Source organism: Antedon mediterranea, chromosome 11 (genome assembly GCF_964355755.1).
Source record: "Antedon mediterranea chromosome 11, ecAntMedi1.1, whole genome shotgun sequence".
NCBI classification, from domain to species: Eukaryota; Metazoa; Echinodermata; class Crinoidea; order Comatulida; family Antedonidae; genus Antedon; species Antedon mediterranea.
The window spans coordinates 14762253-14777501 of NC_092680.1; the positions used below are offsets into that span (position 1 = coordinate 14762253).

Here is a 15249-nt window from a genome sequence, read left to right on the forward strand (position 1 = left end):
CTACTGTACATTATAAATCATAGAAAGGGTTTATTACATAGGAAGGCTACTGTACATTATAAATCATAGAAAGGCTTTATTACATAGGAAGGCTACTGTACATTATAAATCATAGAAAGGCTTTATTACATAGGAAGGCTACTGTACATTATAAATCATAGAAAGGCTTTATTACATAGGAAGGCTACTGTACATTATAAATTATAGTAAGGGTTTATTACATAGGAAGCAGGGCTCGCAGAATCGCTTGCCCGACGTCCCGCGGCAACCCAAAAAATACGTCGGGCAATTAAAACTTAACATGTCATGTCCCGACGGGCAACCTCTTAAAATCACCGAAAATCCACGATGTTTTACAGGCGTTGTGAAATACTGCAACAATGAAAATAATAGTCGCGTACGAACGAATTCTCTTGACGTCGAGACCAGTGTAGTGTTTGTTTAGAAAATATGTGCATCGGAATTCGGTGGTATGGAACGTTATCTCCAAGGGCCAAAAGACGATCAGACGACTGTACATGTGTTTCTATGCAGAGTCGGGCGTATCACAAGTCGTTGCGTTAGAGTTTCCAGGTCTGTCAATTAGCATGCGGTCTCTCGCGGCATCCATTGATCGCGAAATAGGAAGCGTTGAACTCTCGGCTTTCAACTTATTTGAAGTTATACAATACACCGAATAGGGCTAGTATGTTTTTGTTTTATTTTACGGTGGTAATAAAATCTGAATCTACTACTTCGTATTAATTACGTGGCCTACAGCCTAGATAGTAGATTAGGCCTATGTTTAATTACATTCATCTTATGTATTTTGTTTGTAATAAATAATTTGCAGAATAACTGTAATTATTGTTCAAATGTACAGTTGTATTGAAAATACAGTATATTATTAAATTATAATAAATACGTAATCTTAATCGTCTGTGCCAAATAGGCACCGGGAGGAGTTGGATTCGGCGGCCGATGTTTTTAACACAGGCAAGTACCATTTTTTTTTTTATTATTACAGAATATACATTTAATACAATAGGCCTAATGATTTATTTCCATTGAATATCTAAATAGTTACACAGTTTTATTTATTATCAACATTGTAAGTGATAGTTAAATTAATAAACTTCTTCAGGTATCGTCGAGAGTTGAACTTTTAATGAACTCCAACTTGGCCGAGCACGTGGCTTTCACTGCAATTCGGCACAGTTCCCTCGCTTTCGATCAACGACTTGTGCGAGCAGATGGTTGTTTTCATCCAACCTGTGCGAGCTTCTACTACTGAAACAACAAGTAAACTTCCACAAGCCGCACACTCTCCACACCCACATGTGCTCCTATTACGTACGGCAGCTGTTGCGAGGTTTTTTGCTATACGCATGCGTATTGTTTCACTACGTAGACGGACGTCATTTGATGTTTGTTTTTTTTTTTATTTTCTTCTCTATGCTTCGACAAGCGCTCATCACCTTCGTAAGTACTTTGTTTAAACTTTTTAGGCCTAGGCCTACATTTCTATAGGCGATATTTTAGATTAATTTATTAAATAATTGTAGAATAATTAGTGCCAGGTCTAGGCCACTACATTTTTAATATCGCAAAATAGCTTGATTAGGAATGTCGTTGCACAATAGAAGTAAAACGTCACGCGCGTAGGCTACGTAAAAAACAACAAATCACGTACGTATGCGTTGTGGCGTTTTTGCTCCCAAACCCACCGATTATGCGCGCGTTTGCGACAACGACGATAAAAACCTTATTGCGAGTCCCAACCGTCGTCCCAATTCAGTATGATTGATTAATTAATCTAGGCCTACCCAAAGTTGTTTTGCTTTTTCGGTGTATATAGGAGATGCCGACATTGTTTTGAGGTACCGCTGATATTAGATACTCATCCTATATGCGTTGAGCTACTGATAGCTAACTTAGAAATAATTCTTGATTGCTTAGTCACTTTTATTTTGTCTTTTGTTGCGAATGGTTAACACTTCTATATCTTCTATGATTTTCATTTCAAAATGAGTTTACTAAAATATTTCAAGCCGACGTCGTCAACTGATGACGATACTGACAGCACTGGTCAACAGCCTAGTACTAGTTCTAAACGACCGCAAGCTGATAGAAAGAAAGAATATGAACGTACAAAGAGGAAGCGAGGATTTTTGCCAAAGTGGACAAAGGAGTTCACATGGCTCGAATATGACCATGCATTACAACTTATGTATTGCCGTGTGTGTAAAGATTGCCCAGACAAAGCAGACACTCAGAGTTCATTTTACTTGGGATGCGACAGTTTCCGTAAGCTTTCGATACAGACACATGACAAATCCAAGTCGCACTTGATGTGCGTACTAGTGAAACGTGCCAAGGAAAACCCAAAAGATACTTCAATGGGCAAGGCTATTGCAAAGATTAATGCAAGTAATTTTGAAATTTTAAAGAAACTGTTCCGCACTGCGTATTATGTGGCAAAGGAGGAGATAGCATTAGCTAAATTCCCAGGTTTGTGTAAGCTTCAGATGGCAAATGGAGTGGAATTAAAAAACACATATATTAACGACCATGCATGCGGTGAATTCATCAAAAGTATGGCTCATGTCCAAAGAGAAAAAACAACTGAGGAATTAACAGCTGAAAACACAAGATTCCTATCTGTTCTATCAGATGGTAGCACAGACAGCGGGATAATTGAGCAGGAGATTGTGTATGTTCGATACCTTTCCAATGGATCTCCGGAAACCAGGATGGTGAAGATAGTGGACGTAAAACATGGCCATGCAGCAGGTATCCTTGATGCCATTGATGATGCTGTTGCTGGTGTGGGCATTTCGCCAGACTTATGGGAAAGCAAAGTGATTTGTGCCAACTTCGATGGTGCAAGTGTAATGATGGGGGATGTTAATGGAGTGGCAGGTAGACTGAAACGGAGAATACCACACATCGTAATTCTGCATTGTGTTGCCCACAAACTAGAGTTGGCAGTATTAGATGCTATTAAAAAGCTGCCATTTCTACTTGAATTTGAAGAGACAATTAAGTCGGTATTCAAAATGTACTATTACTCACCAAAGAAAAGGCGTGAACTAAAGGAGATTGGACGATTAATCGAGGAAAAGGTAGCCCACTTCAGTGGACTTAAATCAACAAGATGGGTGCCAAGCCGCCTAAGAAGCCTGAAGGCTATTGAAACCAATTATGCAGCAACAATCATGCATCTGGAAAACATGTCCACATCACAAAGAGGTGAAGAAGCTGCCAAGGCCAGAGGCATAATGAAGGCCATGCAAACCACTAGATTTGTAAAATGTCTGCATTTCATGATCGATTACTCTACAATTCTAGCCAAATGTAGTGAGGGTTTCCAGCATGAACAAATATTCATAGGACATGTTAAAGAAATCATACAGTCCACTACATCAAAGTTGATAAGGCTCAAGACAGTGCCTGGAGAATCATCAGCTATTAGCTCAGTGACCTTTTGACAGGTAAATTATATTGTTTTGTAATTATTTATGAGTAATGATTATTATAAATATAATATAATAAAATAGGATCAATTTATTTATCATAATTTATTGTCTTCTTCAGGTGAAAATCGGCAGACTTACAAGGGAGTAAACCTCACCAATAGACGGCAGTCTCGCTTGATCCCTGAAGCTATCCCAGACAGCAGTGATTTCAGTAAGGTCTTGGATGATACTGTTAAGTACCTTGACGCACGATTTGCAAACTTCGACGAAGAACCATTGTCTTGTTTCGATATATTTGATATTTCGAAATTGCCCCATGATAGGCAGGCAGTGTCAACCTATGGCGACAGAGACATTGAAATGCTTGTAAAGCATTTTGAATCTGTGTTGACAGATGATGAAATTAAAGCAATCCCTGATGAATGGTCAGATTTGAAGATTTGGATGTCAGCCCACAGAGGAGTTGGACGATTAATTGATTTATATGGAGATCTTATAAGAGAGAATCCACCTCATCTGAGTAAAGTTCTTGTTTTGTTGCAGGTCCTTCTCACTCTAAGTCCATCCACAGCTGCTTGCGAAAGGGGGTTCTCCACTATGAATCGAGTAAAAACATGCCACAGAACCTCCCTATTACCTGACACATTAAACAATCTAATGCAAATATCTGCAGATGGATGTAAGGTTGAAGAGTACTCCCCAGATAAGGCAGTAGAACATTGGTTTTTCTCTGCTAAAGGTACAAGACATCTTGAGCACAAGACCCCAGCAAAATCGAATGTTGTGGTTGATGAATCAGAATCTGAGGAGGAACAACATAGGCCTATTTTTGAAGCAGCAGCAGAATTTGAATCTGGATCAGATGAAGAAACAGATTCTGATTTTTAAATTAAAATGTCACGTCCTTAAGTCTCCAGTCTCGCTACAACTAAAAAATACATTTATGTTGTTATTTTTAAAAACCAATTAGTTTTAACTTTACGTAATTATAATAAACAATTACGTTATTAAAGTACTTTTTATATTATATCTAACATAAAGAAAAGAAATGTATACAAACCCAATATTACAATGGCTCAATCCAATACTTTTTTCCAGCTACTTTTGTAGAATATAGTTCAAGTTAGTTCTGTAACTTTACATGCATGGTTTATTTTTTTTTATTTTAGATACTGAGTGTAAGTCACTCTCACTGTGTATTTGTGTTTATAAACTACTGTAATTAGTTTATTAAATTGTACCTTTTTTTACATGATATTTGTGCAAGACTGTTTCATTTGTGTAAACTCAAATTATAGTAAAATTTTGGTAAAACGTTGAAATTAAGTTAAAATAGTGGTGGGCAAGTAAAAAATGATGAGGGCAACTAAAACCCAAATCCTACTTGCCCGAAGGGCAACCAAATATTTTAGGATTCTGCGAGCCCTGGGAAGGCTACTGTACATTATAAATCATAGAAAGGCTTTATTACATAGGAAGGCTACTGTACATTATAAATCATAGAAAGGCTTTATTACATAGGAAGGCTACTGTACATTATAAATCATAGTAAGGGTTTATTACATAGGAAGGCTACTGTACATTATAAATCATAGTAAGGGTTTATTACATAGGAAGGCTACTGTACATTATAAATCATAGTAAGGGTTTATTATAAATTTTGAAACAAAGTATAAACAAAACCAAACATGTATAATGTTATAAATTAAATATAAATAAATTTGTGGAAAGAGATTTAAAACTAATAGTCAACATTTAAAATTACATTTGAAGATACACAGAAGAGAGAAAACATACTGTACTGTATAAATGTTAATGTTCTGTGTGTTACTGTTTTTTGTACACACACACTTTCAATTTCAAAGTGTACACTGTTAGTAAATTGTTGTTTTAACATTTATTATAGTACTATGATACCTTTAGGACTTAATTATTGTATTATTTTAATTCACTTTATTGTGTCTCTCCAATGTATATTTTCAAATGGCTTTTATTCTCACAATATTCAGATTCATTGTGCGAGTTCTAATGTTTTTTAAAAATTCTCACTTTATGGCAATGGTTTATTATTATCTATTTTGTTTGATTGACATTGTTTTATAGTATTAAATCTTTAAAACTCATAATAAACTTCAATGTATTATTTTTTTTTCTCTCTTTTGTGGCGTTAACCACTATTTTATGATTGAATGATTTTACAGTACACTTCATCCAAATATATATTCCCTTGTTATTCTGTTCTGTTATTTTCTTGTACTTTCTTGTATCTTTTGGACAAAGGTATATATATAAATAAATAAATATTTACAATATATAAAATGCAATACAATTACTCAACTATTCTATGCTTTATAGATACAGAAGCATCCAAGAGAGAACATGTGTTGCTTCAATTCCAAACTTATATATGGTATAAACATTAATGTATTTCCATAAATCATTTGCTTCAGTACATTGGTAAAAGAAGTGTTTATCATCTATTATTACGGTAATATTGCATTTAAAGAGCCTTCTATTGGTAGGAATAATACAATGCAATAGTTTGAAATTTAGCTGTTAAAGTTTGTTATCTTTAATATCATTTACTTTTCTTTTCCATGTCTTTAATGCCATAAACTTACAATATTTTGTTTTAAATTGTCAAAAATGACGGCCATTTTGAAATTGAAAACCCCCTTGCCTATGAACACAAAATGAGCAAATACTTTTTGGATTCAGTGATGTATATTCTACAACATATCCAAATTTTATCAAATATAGCAAATAAAAATGCAACCTTCCAAAATATCCTAGACTATTATGCTGGCTTTACTTGCCAACTTCTTTTAAGTCATGCGATATGTGGTCACTTTTATCAGGAGATGAAAAAAGAAATGTGGTGAAGGAGTGAAGGAGGTGCCAACTTTGGCCTTGATGCATACTGCGAAATAGAGCATATTTCTGCTGAAAGGATGGCAACTGTTGACCATCTAACAAATATTGACAAATTAAGGAACAACATACTTTTGAAGGAAACCCTATCGGAATTGTTAAATTCAACAACTAAACAAAAGATACCCTATTTGGCTAAGACGTTGACTGAAACCGATATGGTCTATATCGTAATAGGTGTTAAAGTAATGATGCGACAAACTGATATTCTAAGCACATCCCACTCACCAATATCTATGATGAAAACAAAATCCATCTATCAACATATATTGGATCGATATAGTTATCCAGCAGGACAGTATCTAATCAGAAGACATTCTGCTCAGAAAATATCATTGTAAAATTAAAAACCATGGCAAATACTGGCACAACATTAGTTCGAAGTAAAATAAAAGATTCCACTAGCAACATATATTTGACATCAAAGCAAAAGAAAGAAAAGAAATTAGAGGCATTGGCTGTAAGGAATACCAAAGTACAAAAAGTAGTTCAAAGTGAATTCAACCTATGCCAATCTTTCCTGGACTGGAAAGGCAAGAAATTGGCATTAGGAAAGCATGCTGGTGTAAAGAAGTCATTACTAAACTTACTCATAACAAACGAAAAAAAAAAAAAAAAAAAAAAAAAAAAAAGAATGCGAGAAAATGGGCCTCATTTCTTTCAGACTGCAAGGAAAGCATATACCACAAGTATTTAGAAATACTATAATATACACAACAGTTGAATTTGCAGGCTCAAAATTTCAAGCAAAATGTTCAACTGGTCTTCAATATGTTGAACATGTACAAAGACTGCTTTTAAAGCCACGCAATAGCACCAACATCATAATATGCGAGGAAAATTTTTTTTTCACTCCAGATTTTTTTTAAATGGGCGAAAGACAAAATTTAAAGAAGGAAAAGACCAAAGTGTCAAGCCTTCATTTGCTCATATGTAAGCAGCACAGAAATTAGACCCCTATAAAATTTAGTTCAAGGACCTGTGGAATCACATGACCTCCTTTGCAGCTAAGGTTGGGTCTCTGGAATTTGACTTATTATCATTAAATAGTCAGATACTGAGAAACCAACACTTGCATTTACTTTGTGTGTATTATTTCACAGATCATTTTGGGACCCGGATAACAAATTTGGCGATCCTGCCAGGACCATACTTATATTAAAGAAGTTGAACAAAGAAGTACCACTTAGAGAATTTAAGTATGGAGCAACAGAACCTGACCCAAAAGTTATTCCAGTTAACTTTTGTTTCTTTTATTAGACACAAGAAGAAATAACCAAATTACCCCACCATCCATCTCATACCAAAAGGCAGTTAGTATTGCAAATGGGTGAACATTTTTAGTAGACTGCCAATCAATGATCGATGCTTCAATGTGACAAACTGTGGCATATTCCGTTTGTAGTATGGTGCTAACTTGAGTAACAGATCACTAGGTGCTTGCGCTTTACCCAGTGCACCAGCTCCTTCTGAATTGGCAAGTTGTTTTTCCATGTTTTGTGTGTAGAATTCTTTGTTGACGTCTGACTTGGGCATATCATGCTTAATATTTAACGCTGCATCATGCACCTGAATTGGTAAACCATATTCTAAATCTAAGAGACATGTTTGGCAGACATTTTTAATCTTACTGCACGTTTGGCAAACCTCTGTTTTCTTAAACCTCATTCTGGCACCAGGACAGCAACAATATATAGTGAAAGGCCGCTCACAAATTTTGCATTCCTTTCCAAATTTCTCTTTAATCATTCTGACATACGGATTATCCCCAAGACAAGTCTGACAAAGAATCGGGAAATCTGCATCTTCCCAACCTTGTCTATTGTAAGTATTTGCTCCCTTGCTTGTCGCCATCTTGGTTTTTGAAGTAAAAATCTAAAGTAAACAGGTTAAATATTTGTTCTGTTGTTTATATAAATCTATTAAAATCTTTCTTAGTATAGCCACATTGATAGGCCGTAAAAAAACAATTTGGTTTTCAATTTGAAAACCCCTCACTATAGAATGGCTTACAAATATAGAAAGCAATATAAAATATATCAAACCTCTGTCACGACGAGCAGGCCACGATGTAACCAATTGGTAAAAGAAGTATTTATCATCTATTATTACGGTAATATTGCATTTAAAGAGCCTTCTATTGGTAGGAATAATACAATGCAATTTAGCTGTTAAAGTTTGTTATCTTTAATATCATTTACTTTTCTTTTCCATGTCTTTTAATGCCATAAACTTACAATATTTTGTTTTAAATTGTCAAAAATGACGGCCATTTTGAAATTGAAAACCTCCTTGCCTATGAACACAAAATGAGCAAATACTTTTGGATTCAGTGATGTCTATTCTACAACATATCCAAATTTTATCAAATATAGCAAATAAAAATGCAACCTTCCAAAATATCCTAGACTATTATGCTGGCTTTACTTGCCAACTTCTTTTAAGTCATGCGATATCTGGTCACTTTTATCTGGAGATGAAAAAAGAAATGTGGTGAAGGAGTGAAGGAGGTGCTAACTTTGGCCTTGATGCATACTGCGAAATAGAGCATATTTCTGCTGAAAGGATGGCAACTGTTGACCATCTAACAAATATTGACAAATTAAGGAACAACATACTTTTGAAGGAAACCCTATCGGAATTGTTAAATTCAACAACTAAACAAAAGATACCCTATTTGGCTAAGACGTTGACTGAAACCGATATGGTCTATATCGTAATAGGTGTTAAAGTAATGATGCGACAAACTGATATTCTAAGCACATCCCACTCACCAATATCTATGATGAAAACAAAATCCATCTATCAACATATATTGGATCGATATAGTTATCCAGCAGGACAGTATCTAATCAGAAGACATTCTGCTCAGAAAATATCATTGTAAAATTAAAAACCATGGCAAATACTGGCACAACATTAGTTCGAAGTAAAATAAAAGATTCCACTAGCAACATATATTTGACATCAAAGCAAAAGAAAGAAAAGAAATTAGAGGCATTGGCTGTAAGGAATACCAAAGTACAAAAAGTAGTTCAAAGTGAATTCAACCTATGCCAATCTTTCCTGGACTGGAAAGGCAAGAAATTGGCATTAGGAAAGCATGCCGGTGTAAAGAAGTCATTACTAAACTTACTCATAACAAACGTTTCAAAACAAAGAAAAAGAATGCGAGAAAATGGGCCTCATTTCTTTCAGACTGCAAGGAAAGCATATACCACAAGTATTTAGAAATACTATAATATACACAACAGTTGAATTTGCAGGCTTAAAATTTCAAGCAAAATGTTCAACTGGTCTTCAATATGTTGAACATGTACAAAGACTGCTTTTAAAGCCACGCAATAGCGCCAACATCATAATATGCGAGGAAAATTTTTTTTTCACTCCAGATTTTTTTTAAATGGGCGAAAGACAAAATTTAAAGAAGAAATTTGCTCATATGTAAGCAGCACAGAAATTAGACCCCTATAAAATTTAGTTCAAGGACCTGTGGAATCACATGACCTCCTTTGCAGCTAAGGTTGGGTCTCTGGAATTTGACTTATTATCATTAAATAGTCAGATACTGAGAAACCAACACTTGCATTTACTTTGTGTGTATTATTTCACAGATCATTTTGGGACCCGGATAACAAATTTGGCGATCCTGCCAGGACCATACTTATATTAAAGAAGTTGAACAAAGAAGTACCACTTAGAGAATTTAAGTATGGAGCAACAGAACCTGACCCAAAAGTTATTCCAGTTAACGAAAGATATCAGGGGAAACTCTATGATCTGGGAAAGAACCAGCTCCAAGAACTTGGATTTTAGGGTTAATTTTTCATTATATAATTTAGGCCTAAGTAGCATTTTAATTTTTATATCATTATAATGTTTGATATAAGGAACAATTATTAGTTGTATGTTATTTAGTTCTATAATCATGTTTTATATTCAAAATTGCCAAATTAAGATACCTATTGTTTGAATGCTAGAGCGAGCTGGGATTTACCATTATCACTCGGGTGATGGTTATGTTTATTTTTCGGTGACCTATTTAATGTTCATATACTAGTTTATGTGATTTTAATTTCTTTGGTTAAAAACTGTAATCAATAATTGTGGAAATTATTTTTAGTCATAATAATTGACCCCGCTTTATAATGGACGATGACGAGTTGCATATAAACTTAGTATAAAAAGTACATATTAAAAATCACTGTTTGGTTGCAAAATTTGTACCAAGAGATTCATGTAAAATGTTTTCCTTTAGAATCTGGTCCACAATACCGTTCCGGTAACAATAGGGAGTCTACTACTACTACTAGGCCTACTAGTAGTAGTGGTAGTAGGCCTACTACTACAACTAGTGGGCCACTTCCAACATCGTGGATGAGCATAGGAGGCTATTCCGAAGAACACCAATCGTAAGGATATATATATATTTAAATTAAAAATGTGCTTTATAAACCTATTATATAATACACACTCTTAAAACAAAAGTGTTACATTTAACACTAACACTACAAGGACGTTTGCAAAGTGTTACATTTAATAATGTGAGAGGGATAGATACCGGTACTACGTCGCGGTAGGATTTTTATACACTAAGTATACAGGAGTGTAATTGCTAACTTGTTGGGTAATGGATTGATAGCTGCTTCTTTAAAACGAACAATTATATTAGTCCGAATTATACTGATAATTTATCCATCTATGCGCCAATCAATATGCACGTAGCCGCATTAAAATGAAACATTGACGTTCGATTGAATTTGCCGCTAATTGGAGGCCCTTCAGACCGTCATCATTATATATTTATAAAAGATACCAATCCAAACAACAAACAAAGCCTATGCTCACATTGGCAAGACTAGTATTCCGTGATCACAGGAATGGTCGAATATTATAGAAGACAAAATGAATAAGAATCAATACATTTTTGAACAGTTAGGCCTATATTAAGGATGACGGAGATGCTTTTAAATGTTACACTGCCCGCCGCACACATCATTGAATCTCCTGGGAAATACATTAACCATAACAAGATTTTCTATAATGTACACACTCACTTTCATTTTGATTCCAGAGATGTTTTTGGCCTCAGCCACTATGCTAAATGGGGAAAACTGTTTAAATGTTTTAATGAAATTTTTCATTTACGTGCGTTTATTTTCTATAGATTTAATCTTGGCTATCTCAGTCCGGCCTTACGCAACTTCTTCACGCAACACAAGTAAGACTTTATTGTTGAAAATTTAGGCATAAAGAAAATAGGTACTAAGTCGTACTTTATTGATATAATAAAACATATAGGTTAGGTCTGCCATACTTTCTGCAGGTTTAAGCAGTAGAACTGAAATGAACAATATAATTTTGTTTTCAGCAAGACATTTGACAAAAGAAATTATGTGTCTGCCAACAAAGGACTGCATTGAGGTACCGTCTCTAGCATACCAGCGTATACTGCAGGCGAACGGCATTGGAAAGAAAAAGATACGGTTTACCTGTAATGCAGATGCCGAAGAGGTCCGAAGTATACTAAGGTATAGATTTTACATTCTGACTTTAGCATGTTATTAAAATATTACTCTCGGCCGAAGAGTATTGTATGCAAAATGTGGTTATGTAGGTCTATGCCTGTTCTAAATTCTGGAAATTTGAATTTACTTTTAAACACTTTGGAGAAGACCTATAGTGTTTCAATTCTATAGCGGGGCCTTTCATTAATTTTTCTGACATCGGTATTAAGTTTCACAATTTGTAATCTTTCTCCACAAAAATAAGACAACAAAAACCTTATAGGCCTACACTATATTATCATATTGCAATTTAATTGAAAGATTATTTTCTATAAACTGATGTTTTCTGTTACGGTATTCAATGGAAATGTTTATGTAATGTAAGTGTGACATTAGCCCAAACGTTTTAGGCAATACATTATGATGTCAGAGCTGATGGATTCCCCTGTGAAAAGGAAAACGTCCGTGTCCGGAGTTGTAGAAGAGGTATCTGAATAGTGAATGCATTACCAGGGTTAATAGAGAAGCCAAATTAATTATATAATGTTGAAGGTTGTGAATCGACCTTTAGGAGTAATGGTACAACGGTATTGTTGTACTGTAGTAATTAAATGTGGACAAGATTGGTCTTTCATTTAAAGACTAATATCGTGTGATGTTGAATGCTCATGCAAGACATAGAAATTGATGTTCTGTTAATTAAGAGATATGTTGTGAAATAAATGTTGTTTTGAATGTTGCAGGTGTACCCTATGAGGGTTGATAGCAAATGGAAATGACTCGATTTCCGGATTTCGGACGGGGGAGTAACAGCATTAAGTGCAAACTATGGAATCAATGTTCATCACAACTTGATGAAGAAAGTGTTGGAAAGAAAATTATAGTTAAAAACGTTGAGGTTGACATGTTCAACAATGTTAAAAGTGTACAGTCAACTGATTTAACCACGGTGGAGGTAATGTTTAGTCAGAAAATATGTTATTTAAACGGTGGTCACAATTTGTTCAATGCAAATGAAGACTGTTTCGTTTACCTATTTCTTTAATTATTAAAATAACCAGGAAGTGTGTTTATTTCAGTTCGTAGAAGAAGAATGTAAAGTAAAGGTGACCATCATTGGTGTAGATGAAGAAGAGTACTTTAACGTTATTACATTACTGCATGTACATGCCATAAGAATGTTTACTGCGTTAGAGAATAATTGAAAGTTCATCCCACTTTTATTTCCATAAAAACATATATATTGTACAGTTCTGTTATACATCACTTTATATGTTTTGACCCATTGTGTTTTTAAATACGTTGACAAAAATCTTATCTTATATACTTTAATTTATTTTATTATTAACTATTTATTATAAAAAAAACCTCCATCCATTAAATGGAAACCACAAAGGCTTCCAGATTTAGTACAAATTCTACACAAAATTGCGAAAATACAATATGCACACGACTGGCGGGCAATTCTTACGTTATCCCTAGATTAAAAAAATATACAGTGCCAAATTCGGTTTGGATAGGGAAATCTGAAGAAGAAAAAAACCATTATGTTTCACGATTTCTGAAAATATCACTGAACAAAACAAAACACAGTTGAAAAAACAACAACATCTAAAGACAGGAAATTAATTATTCCTGCAACACCACAATGCGCTAAAAAACCAGGACAAAAAAAGTACCAGAGTTGCAAAAACCACATCATTCAGAAAGAAATAAGATTTGTATCTAGGTCTGACGGAAGTAATGGTGAAGATTCTAATGACATAATGTAATTGGTGTAATAATCAATAATATGTGTTCCATTTTTGTACAATATACTAAGCAAAAATTATGCAACGTTTACCTTTTCAGGCTGTTCAGGTTCTTCTAAAGTCTTCCATAATATGCTACTGAAGTATATGCCAAAGCAAAGTCACGACAGCCACGAGTGTATGGTGGCAAGAGGCTGTTCAGCAGTATTAGACTATAACGAGTGTATGGTGGCAAGAGGCTGTTTAGCAGTATTGGACTATAACTTGCATACTTGCCGAGAGGCTGAAATAGACCACAAGTATTCGGTCGAATGGTCAAAGCCTTCAAAGAGATATGTGGCAAAATGTGTCAGGAAGCCAAAAGATTATGTGTTCAGGACCGATTTAATGAAGGGCGTATTTGAACAAGCTATTCAAGTCTTCAATATTTCTACAATATACGGTGGTTATAAGCAGTTTATGCACTGTAGCACAGAATTACTATTAGGATACAGTAATTAATTTTTTTTAATTCACATTGTGTTTTAGTCAAAACGGTTAAATTGTGGACTTCGAACAGTATCGAACGTTTAAGAGGGTGTTTTTAATGTACTGATTGGCAAGTATTTTATGAGTCGTCATCAAATGTGAATGAAATGGTGGATGTTATAACATCATATAATTGATAGCAATGGCCCTGGTGCATGGTGGAATATCTACGTTTTTTCGACCTACGACAAAGCCACAGTCGGTCAAGAGTTTCTAAATTATTTGTGAAGAAATTCAACGGTTCCGTATTCTCCTACCCACCTACCATTCAAAAAGGTAAAAGGTTCGCTGATGCATTCAAGTTTAATTACCTCTCACCATTTAAGTAAGCACACATAGTTGATCACAAAGCAACCCCTCTCTAGACTAGTCCTGCTATGTTTATTTTACTCAACTTTTTATGTAAAAACCGTACATATCATAGTTTTATTCACTACATGCCTGTGTTGATTACTATATTTTCACCACTCAAATGTGCAGTTATGCAATTTGTTCTTAATCATAGACTTGTTTTAACACACTAAAAACAAATAAAATAATGATGCAGAATTCTTTTTTAAGTACAGTCTTTAAAATTAATGAAAAATGGAGGTACGGTAATGTGGGATCCAAAGTAATTTACAAGATTTAATAATGTTCCTGATAAAGTTGAAAACAAATGTGACAATGCTGAAAATAATATGATTTTATGATGATATTAATGTGAATAAAAGTTGTATTTACGAAAACAAAAGAGAAAAAAAACATGATAAATTATTAGTTGATCTATAACTAAAGTTAATAATAATAATAATAATAATAATAATCAGAATAAAAATAATTATAATGATGATAGTCGACCTACATCAAGCGATTTTATTCATATTATAATACAATTAAAATTTTGTTTAAAACAATTCAGATACAGTCTGTAACTCCAATAGATGGCCTAAGAACCAGTGGATGAGACTGAAGACTTCTTATATTTATCGGAACACATATGTTACATCAATGGATGTAAAAACAGTTAAGAGAGAGAATATGCATTGTTAATTAAATATATGTTTGATCGAAACAAATGTATACGATGATATA

General features: G+C 34.2%; 2 protein-coding genes and 1 long non-coding RNA gene across 3 annotated transcripts; 2 read left to right on the forward strand and 1 right to left on the reverse strand.

The window, feature by feature from the left end:
- The first annotated feature begins 234 nt into the window (after positions 1 to 234).
- On the forward strand, positions 235 to 4875 carry LOC140062004 (zinc finger protein 862-like). The gene is made up of 2 exons (XM_072108043.1): positions 235 to 3467; positions 3552 to 4875. The coding sequence occupies exons 1-2, from the start codon at positions 2007 to 2009 to the stop codon at positions 4344 to 4346; spliced, it is 2256 nt and encodes a 751-aa protein (XP_071964144.1). The 5' UTR covers positions 235 to 2006; the 3' UTR covers positions 4347 to 4875.
- Positions 4876 to 7703: 2828 nt separating this feature from the next.
- LOC140062005 (pre-mRNA-splicing factor RBM22-like) lies at positions 7704 to 8243 on the reverse strand. Its single transcript, XM_072108045.1, has one exon. It carries the CDS (start codon positions 8241 to 8243, stop codon positions 7704 to 7706), a length of 540 nt encoding a protein of 179 aa, XP_071964146.1.
- Positions 8244 to 10114: 1871 nt separating this feature from the next.
- LOC140063129 (uncharacterized) lies at positions 10115 to 12139 on the forward strand. The gene is made up of 3 exons (XR_011847572.1): positions 10115 to 10206; positions 10648 to 10801; positions 11557 to 12139. It is a non-coding gene; the product is annotated as an uncharacterized lncRNA (long non-coding RNA).
- Positions 12140 to 15249: the final 3110 nt, after the last annotated feature.